Source organism: Oncorhynchus gorbuscha, unplaced genomic scaffold, assembly GCF_021184085.1.
Source record: "Oncorhynchus gorbuscha isolate QuinsamMale2020 ecotype Even-year unplaced genomic scaffold, OgorEven_v1.0 Un_scaffold_1729, whole genome shotgun sequence".
Taxonomy (NCBI): Eukaryota; Metazoa; Chordata; class Actinopteri; order Salmoniformes; family Salmonidae; genus Oncorhynchus; species Oncorhynchus gorbuscha.
The window spans coordinates 93673-102621 of NW_025746423.1; the positions used below are offsets into that span (position 1 = coordinate 93673).

At 48.5% G+C, this 8949-nt stretch overlaps 1 protein-coding gene, 1 long non-coding RNA gene and 1 pseudogene across 2 annotated transcripts; 2 read left to right on the forward strand and 1 right to left on the reverse strand.

The window, feature by feature from the left end:
- Window positions 1-243: 243 nt before the first annotated feature.
- LOC124023936 (bromodomain-containing protein DDB_G0280777-like) lies at window positions 244-1987 on the forward strand. The gene is made up of 3 exons (XM_046338100.1): window positions 244-343; window positions 433-740; window positions 950-1987. The coding sequence occupies exons 1-3, from the start codon at window positions 244-246 to the stop codon at window positions 1985-1987; spliced, it is 1446 nt and encodes a 481-aa protein (XP_046194056.1).
- A 457-nt stretch (window positions 1988-2444) lies between these two features.
- On the forward strand, window positions 2445-3078 carry LOC124023935. The gene is made up of 3 exons (XR_006836807.1): window positions 2445-2817; window positions 2898-2934; window positions 3010-3078. It is a non-coding gene; the product is annotated as an uncharacterized LOC124023935 (long non-coding RNA).
- Window positions 3079-6056: 2978 nt separating this feature from the next.
- On the reverse strand, window positions 6057-7157 carry LOC124023937 (annotated as a pseudogene).
- Window positions 7158-8949: the final 1792 nt, after the last annotated feature.

Genomic DNA, 8949 nt, shown 5'->3' on the forward strand with positions numbered 1-8949 from the left:
CAGCAAGTGTGGCATCCAGCTCAAATGCCCCTGCAGCAGAAGCAACCGACCGCCGTGCCCCAGCAAGTGTGGCATCCAGCTCAAATGCCCCTGCAGCAGAAGCAACCGACCGCCGTGCCCCAGCAAGTGTGGCATCCAGCTCAAATGCCCCTGCAGCAGAAGCAACCGACCGCCGTGCCCCAGCAAGTGTGGCATCCAGCTCAAATACCAGCAGAAGCAACCGACCGCCGTGCCCCAGCAAGTATGGCATCCTTCTCAAATGCCACAGAAGCAACCACTGTGCCCCAGCAAGTGTGGCATCCTAATCTCAAATGCTGCAAAAGAAACCACTGTGCCCCAGCAAGTGTGGCATCCAATCAAATGCCCCTGCAGCAGAAGGAACCGACCGCCGTGCCCCAGCAAGTGTGGCATCCAGCTCAAATGCCCCTGCAGCAGAAGGAACCGACTGCGTGCCCAGCAAGTGTGGCATCCAGCTCAAATGCCCCTGCAGCAGAAGGAACCGACCGCCGTGCCCCAGCAAGTGTGGCATCCAGCTCAAATGCCCCTGCAGCAGAAGGAACCGACTGCCGTGCCCCAGCAAGTGTGGCATCCTGCTCAAATGCACCAGAAGCAACCGACTGCCATGCCCCAGCAAGTGTGGAATCCATTTCACACACCAGAAGCAAACGACTGCCATGCCCCAGCAAGTGTGGAATCCATTTCACACACTGCAGAAGCAACCGACTGCCATGCCCCAGCAAGTGTGGAATCCATTTCACCACTGCAGAAGCAACCGACTGCCATGCCCCAGCAAGTGTGGAATCCATTTCAAACACTGCAGAAGCAACCGACTGCCGTGCCCCAGCAAGTGTGGAATCCATTTCACACACTGCAACCGACCGCCGTGCCCCAGCAAGTGTGGCATCCTGCTCAAATGCACCAGAAGCAACCGACTGCCATGCCCCAGCAAGTGTGGAATCCATTTCACACACTGCAGAAGCAACCGACCGCCGTGCCCCAGCAAGTGTTGCATCCTACTCAAATGCCCCTGCAGCAGAAGCAACCGACCGCTGTGCCTCAGCAAGTGTGGAATCCATTTCACACACTGCAGAAGCAACCGACCGCCTTTCCCCAGCAAGTGTTGCATCCTACTCAAATGCCCCTGCAGCAGAATCAACCGACCGCCGTGCCTCAGCAAGTGTGGAATCCATTTCACACACTGCAGAAGCAACCGACCGCCATGCCCCAGCAAGTGTGGCATCCTGCTCTAATGCCCCTGCAGCAGAAGCAACCGACCGCCGTGCCCCAGCAAGTGTGGAATCCATTTCATACACTAAAGAAGCAACCGACCACCGTGCTCCAGCAAGTGTGGCATCCTGCTCTAATGCCCCTGCTGCAGAATCAACCGAACGCAGAGCCCCAGCTGGGGTGGCATCCTGCTCAGTTTCCCCAGCAGAAGCAACTAGCCCCTAAGCCTCTACTGCAGAAGGAACCAACCACCATAACCCAGCAACCTCAGCAGGTGTGGCATCCAGCTCAAATGTCCAAGAATCGAACATCCACTGAACCTCAGCAGCAGAAGCAACCATCCACCACGCCCCAGCAAGTGTGGCATCCTGCTCTAATGCCCCTGCAGCAGAAGCAACCGACCGCCGTGCCCCAGCAAGTGTGGAATCCATTTCATACACTGCAGAAGCAACCGACCACCGTGCCCCAGCAAGTGTGGCATCCTGCTCTAATGCCCCTGCAGCAGAAGCAACCGACCGCCGTGCCCCAGCTGGGGTGGCATCCTGCTCAGTTTCCCCAGCAGAAGCAACTAGCCCCTAAGCCTCTACTGCAGAAGGAACCAACCACCATAACCCAGCAACCTCAGCAGGTGTGGCATCCAGCTCAAATGTCCAACAATCGAACATCCACTGAACCTCAGCAGCAAAAAGCAACCATCCACCACGCCCCAGCAAGCGTGGCATCCAGCTCAAATTCTGAATCAGAAGCAACCGGCCCCTGAACCTCAGCAGAAGGAACTGACTGCCATGCCCCAGCAAATGTGGTATCGAGCTAAAAATGCTCCAACAGGAGAATCATCTGGCCGCCATTGTCCAGCAGCCTCCGCTCGTGTGGCATCCAGCTAAAATGTCCAGCAGCAGAAGGAACTGGCCTCGAGCCCCAGCAGCAGAAGGAACTGGCCGTCGAGCCCCAGCAGCAGAAGGAACTCAGAAGGAACTGGCGCCGAGCCCCAGCAGCACTGGCCGTCGAGCCCCAGCAGCAGAAGGAACTGGCCGTCGAGCCCCAGCAGCAGAAGGAACTGGCATCCATCTCCATTCGAGCCCCAGCAGCAGAAGGAACTGGCCGTCGAGCCCCAGCAGCAGAAGGAACTGGCCGCCGAGCCCCAGCAGCCCCAGAAGGAACTGGCCGTCGAGCCCCGCAGCAGAAGGAACGCCGAGCCCCAGCAGCAGAAGGAACTGGCCGAGCCCCAGCAAGTGAGGTATCCAGCTCAAATGGCCCAGCAACAACCCAACCCCATTCCTCAGCAATTTTGGCATGTAGCCCAAATTTCCCAGCAGCAACTGGCCCCAAATTCTCAGCAGAAGCACTACGAAAGCACTGAAGATGGTGCCTCTGGTAGTTCTCAGGCCAGCATTGTTGAACAGTCGGGTGTCATCCCAATCTCTTCCTACAGTTTCAAATCGCACTACAAGAATGGCAGAACTGAGTCTCCCAAATCAGCTACACTCCTAGGGAGGCAATGCCTGTTGACAGTGGAAATGCTCCCAAGGACGGTAATGTTAGCATTGGTGCACCAAGCATATATCCAACACGAGTGAAGGATTCTGCAAGGTAATGGTTCACTTTAACCTGCTCTGAACTTTGCTCTCTGAATTTGAAGGCCTTTGTACCAACCATATATCTATCAACAGGGAAATATAATGGATTCATCCTCTAGAAGCTCTAATGGTGAGTATTGTTGTTGACATTTGTTACTTAACATTCTGTGTTGCTGACACTGTTTGCATTTCTTTCTGCTTTTAGACCAGGAAGTTGCTGGTGTTCTTGCTACTCTAGTGTGATGGAATCAATAAACAATTTGACTTTAAAAAATGCCTTGTCTCTTTTGAAATGTTTCATGTCCATTGCTTGCTAATTGAGAACAGGTGGTGTGCAGTCCGTAGTAAAAAAGACTACTGTTCAGTTAATTCTTTGGTGTTCTCATCTTTTACCTTTGCTACTGATTCAAAATAAAAGCTTGGGTCTACATAAGAGCATTTGTGATGGGGTGAGTTGTCAGACATTCCTCATATGTTCATACTTTAGATGTAGGCATGCATTGTATACAGTGAGACTGTCAGACAAATCCCTGATTAAGAGATCTGGGGAAGTGTACTAAAATGTCTGAAGCATTGAAGGGCCCTAAGAACACAGTGGCCTCCATTGTTTATTAAATGTAAGGGAATACCCCCCTGAAATGGACAAATGAATGGGAAGTCATTGGCATTGGACAAACCATATACACTGTGTCCGATCCCACCCGTTGATTTGTGCGCTCCACTGTGGTTTTTCATATTGCAAATGCAACTCCAAGTCAACATCCAAAAGCAAGAAAAATTGGATAAAATGATTTTGTCAAACTTATCACCCTTAAAGCTTTCTGGACTGTTTGAAATTCTTTGATAGTTATGTCAATTACACATGTTTAAGAACTTGAATATACTTGTCAAATTAACACTTTTTCATTTTTAACCCTTTCATGCGTGAGTTCCAAATATCTCTAACGGCCACCCCAGCATGAGTTTTTTTTTTATGCACGTGATGTTAGAATGTCTCTCCATTCCAGAATGTGATTGATACGTAATAGTACACATTTGATCCGCGCTGCCCTCAAACTAAAGCACGCAGCCTGTTTATATTTATAGGTTGTTTTAACTTCAATTTCAAATGATTTTCAAACAAGTTTTTATTTTCTAAACAGTTTGAATGTAGGTGTGTTCCGCCTCATTCATTCACATAAAAATAGTCATTTTTACTTTTGCGGATAATTACATTTTTGGGACATTTCTGACACGGACAAAATTCCCCAAGCACTTCCCAATTGTTTGTGCAGTTCATGTCTGCAGACATTGCTCATCTCCCGTCAGAACAGGATCTGCACACGTGTTCACATTTTCTATTCCACATTTCTATTGTAGCGTACTGTATGTATGGAGCATAATATATTTGTGTATATTCTTTATCACCGTGGACACGTGGTAACGTTACTCATTTTATAACCTTTATGGTGTTATAGTCAATCGTGCTTATGAAGCCACATTCTTCTATTAGCTCTGTAAAACAATGCTAAATGTGTCAAGTATTATCTTGTATTGCATTTTGAAGCTTCCATGGCCTTATGACTCTCAAGTGGTGCAGCGGTCAAAGGCACAGCACATCAGTACTAGAGGCGTCACTACAGACTCCCTGGTTCAAATCCAGGCTGCGTTTCCTTCAGTGCCTTATTACGTTATAATAATAGTTTCCGTATGCCGTTGTAGCTGTAGATCATAATATATTCCTTATAACTGGTGTTATTGTCAATCATGCTTACCTAGCTACATTCTATTAGCTCTGTAAAACGATGCTAGTTGCGTCAAACTATTAGCATGTGTTGTATTTTGAAGCTACCCTGGCCTTATGACTTCCAAGTGGCGCAGCGGTCTATGGCACTACAGACACCCTGGTTCAAATCCAGGCTGTATCACAACTGGCTGTGATTGGGAGTCCCATAGTGCAGCGCACAATTGGCCCAGCGTTGTCCGAGTTTGGCCGGTGTAGGCCATCATTGTAAATAATATTTTGTTCTTAAATTACTTGTCTAGTTAAATAAATATGACCATGGTTTGTTTATTTGGTCTATTCAGCATAGCTCTGTTCTGCCCTGCCTTGCCCCCTTGTGGAGCTCAAAAGTTAGTTTCTTACTGTTATAACTCAAATCTGTGATTTTGTGAATGCAATAAACTATTTTTTTATAGCAGTGTTTATTATGTTACTTCTTTGTAGTATTGTTTTATTGCTATATCCTTATATTGTATTCTAATGAATAATTCCTCTTTATTCTGTACTTTCAGAAACCAGAAACATTATTTGCCAATATCATAACTGGAGCTGGACATCTTTGGAGCTGAAGAATGAGGACAGCTTTTGTATGCTAACGTACACTCCTTAACAGTTGTACTAGATGAAAACACAGCAAGAAAACACATGTACCAATATGTAATATTCATTTATTTTATTGCAGTACTGGTAGTTGGTACAACAACTTGTTTTACTAGAGGACAAAAGACTGAATATGCATAACCCATATTTAATATCCATGCAGTGACTGAACAACAACTGCATTTCCACCCCCATCTCTAAGGCATAGTATCATGGCTGGTCACCTGTCAAGTCACATGTCAGGTCAGTCACCTATTGCTGCAGATGTGCTCAATAATGCTTGAGCATGTGATACTCCTCAAAGCATGGTGAAATACATAGAGGTGTATCACAAGCTAGACACATGTATTTTGTCATCTTCCTCTGCTTACTTCTCCTGGCGCCAGACAGGCAGACTTTGCAATGCCTCCGTGTGCGACTACCGTGAGAAGCAGTTTGAGGGACTTTACAGGGAAAATGTCGTGCAGTGAGGCGTAGGGGATTGTCTACAGCAGGACGACCCCCAGTGGATGGGCGCCGAGGGTGTGGTGCTCCTCCAGCAGCTCTCTAATGAGGTTCTCTCTGTATTTTTGGTAGGTAATTACTTTACCTATGAGGGTGGGGAGGATGAGGAAAGTTAGAGGATGATGAGGCAATGGGTAGGTGGGTGAGATATTGTCACTATACTTGCATAATGGATTTGTATGTGAACTGTACATCCAATTACAAAAATACCTTGTTCAGTAATCATCTCACCTGTTAGTTGGCGGTGAACTATGCTGCTGTTGAGGACAGCAGTGTCGATCAGATGGAAAAATATCTTCTTATACCACTTGTTCGTTTTCCGTGTGCATTCCACAAAGCTGTTTATCATGTCTGCCTTATCCACGGCCCCCATTTTGAGGTTATAATCAAGCACACAATCTGGTTTGATCTTTTCTCTCTCCGGTCAGGTGGTCCACCTTCCCTGTGGCCGACATGGTTGCTGTATGGACAGTGGAGAGGACATGGACGTCTCGCTTGTCATGCCACTTTACTGCCAGCTGTTGACCGTTCTCCTGGAACTCCAGCTCCCCTCTCTGCATCTTCCTGCATCCGAATGCCGGCATCCCCTTCCGGTTCGACCTGACTGTGCCACAGGCCCCCTGTGCTGTTGGAGAGCAGATGCTGGAAGAGTGTGGGACTGCTGTACCAATTGTCCACGTACAAAGTGTGTCCCTTGCCGAGATGAGGAGCCAGCATGGTCATCACCACGGACCCTGACACCCCAAGCCCCTCATAATGTTTGATGTCAGTGGTGGACCCTGTGTAAACTATAATATCCTGGACAAATCCTGTCTTCACGTCGCACATGACAAAGAACTTGACTCCAAACCTGTGCCTTTTGGAGGGAATATATTGACGGAACGCCAGCCTGCCTTTCCATAACATCAGGGACTCATCAATGCATAGGTCCTTGTATGGCACAAAGACCCGACCAAATGCTGATGTCAGGCTGGTAAGAACATTTCTTATTTTGTATAACGGGTCACTTAGGATGGCAGTAGCATTGTTGACAAAATGCAGGCATCGCAGCAGAACTAGGAAGCGATCTTGGGAAAAGGGAGGCAAAGAAGGGAGTTGCAAACATAGGATCTGTGCTCCAGTATTCTCTTAGGGAGTTCTTCTTTACTATTCCCATGAGAAGGACTGTCACCAGGAAGGTATACATTTCACTAATTGTGGTTGTCACCCATTTAGCGAGTTTCCCCCTCACTCCTGGCTCTCTCTTCTCCTGTAGCTCTAAGGCATAGTGATTGGTCTCCTCAACTATCTCTCCCACCAGCTCCTCTGTGAGAAACAACTTGAAGCACTCTGCCTCAGTTGGAAATGGCAAGGGAATTGCACTCCAGACTGGGACTCGTCAAAGCAGACAGCAGGGCCAGGTGGGGTGAAATGACTGATGGCCTTCCAGCTACCACAGAACTCCTGTAATTCATCCACTGTGGGTCTGCCTCCATCACCACCAGCATCTTCAAAGGGACCTGGTACTTCCTCAGTTGACAAGGAAATTCAGATTCAGGGTTCTCAATGGCGACAAGGTTGAGGGCAGCTCCTCACTGTCACTGTCAGAATCTGATTCCTGACTTTCATACTCAGACTCATTGTCAGAATTTTAAAAAATATCCAGAATTTCCACATTTGTGAGTTGTCTCCTTTTGAAAGACATTGTTAATGCTACAGCTTAGCTCACTAGCTACATACATAAACAACAACACTGAATGGCGCAGAGTGGGAGGTTACGTGGTTGACTGCCGGCACGCGCCACTTGTATCAATAAATCACTATCAGAAAATGTTTTGTGGTAATTATTTGTGTATTTACGATTTTAATCACATGTTTTCAATTCTAGGTGACAACTCATGCATTCCGATTCTTGCACAGTGTCACGCCTTTGTCATTGTATCTTGTGTTTTTGTTATATGTTTGGGTAGGCCAGGGTGTGACATGGGTTTATATGTTGTATTTCGTATTGGGGTTGTATTAATTGGAGTGTGTATTATTAGGGTGTGTCTAGTTAGGCTTGGCTGCCTGAGGCGATTCCTAATTGGAGTCAGCTGATTCTAGTTGTCTCGGATTGGGAACCGTATTTAGGCAGCCTGAGTCGTTGTATTTCGTGGGCGGTGTACCTGTCTTACTGTTAGTCACCAGATAGGCTGTATTTGTTTCACTCGTTTGTTGTTTTCGTATTTTCAGTTATCTCATGTGCATTATTCTTCATTAAAAGTCATGAGTAACCTACACGCTACATTCCGGTCTGACTTTCTTCAAACAGCAGACGAATATCATTACAGAATCGCCCACCACGATTCACAGACCCGACGGCGTGTGAACTGGCAGGAATAAGGAGGGCGATATGGACGGCAGAAGCAGGGATTATACGGCGTGGGAAGAAATCGACAGGTGGGCGTCCGACCCAGAGCGAGTGCAAGAGCCCGCCTGGGATTCCCTACAGCAATGCGAAAGAGAGGGCTATACACGGATGGAATCGAAAAGGAGAGCACGGCTATACAGGGCGAAACCGGGTAGCAGGAGAAAGCGCAGAGAGAGAGTGGCAGAGTCAAGAGTCAGACCTGAGCCTACTCTCCCTGTTAATTGTGAGCAGCAATATGAGGACTTCTGGTCTTGGGAGATGATAGACGGAAAAGGACCCTGGGCGCAGCCGAGGGGAAAATATCACGCCGTCCCAGGGAGGAAATAGAGTAGCTAATGCGGAGAGGCGTGAGTATGAGGAGGCAGCACTGCGGCGCGGTTGGAAACGGAAAGTCACCCCAAAATTTTTATTGGGGGGCTAAAGGGAGAATAGTTATGCCAGGTAGGAAACCCTGTGCATACTCCCTGTGCTCACCGTTGGGCTAGAGAGACCGGGCAGGCACCGTGTTATGCTATGGAGCGCACGGTGTTTCCAGTGCGGGTGCAGAGCCAGCTGCGACTCATACCAGCCCTTCCTATTGGCCGGGCTAGAGTGGGCATCGAGCCAGGTAAGCTTGGGCAGGCTCGGTGCTCAAGAGCTCCAGTGCGCCTGCACGGTCCGGTCTATCCAGAGCCACTATACACACCAGTCCTCCGGTAGCAGCTCCCCGCACCAGGCTTCCTGTGCCAGAAACCTCAGCGCCAGTACCACCAGTTCCAGCACCACGCACCAGTCCTCCAGTGCGCCTCGCCTGTTCAGCGCAGCCAGTGCTTTCTCCTCCTGCGCTGCCGGAGTCTCCGCTTGTTTAGCGCAACCAGAGCTGTTCTCTTCTCCTGCGCTATCGGATCTCT

Excerpts from the sequence above, each read along its gene's own strand:
- LOC124023936 (XM_046338100.1), top strand. The coding sequence starts at position 244 with ATGGCATCCTTCTCAAATGCCACAGAAGCAACCACTGTGCCCCAGCAA. Across the intron at positions 344-432 it reads AAACCACTGTGCCCCAGCAA|CAGAAGGAACCGACTGCGTG; the intron begins GTGTGGCATCCA and ends ATGCCCCTGCAG. Across the intron at positions 741-949 it reads CGACTGCCATGCCCCAGCAA|GTGTGGAATCCATTTCACAC; the intron begins GTGTGGAATCCA and ends ATGCCCCAGCAA.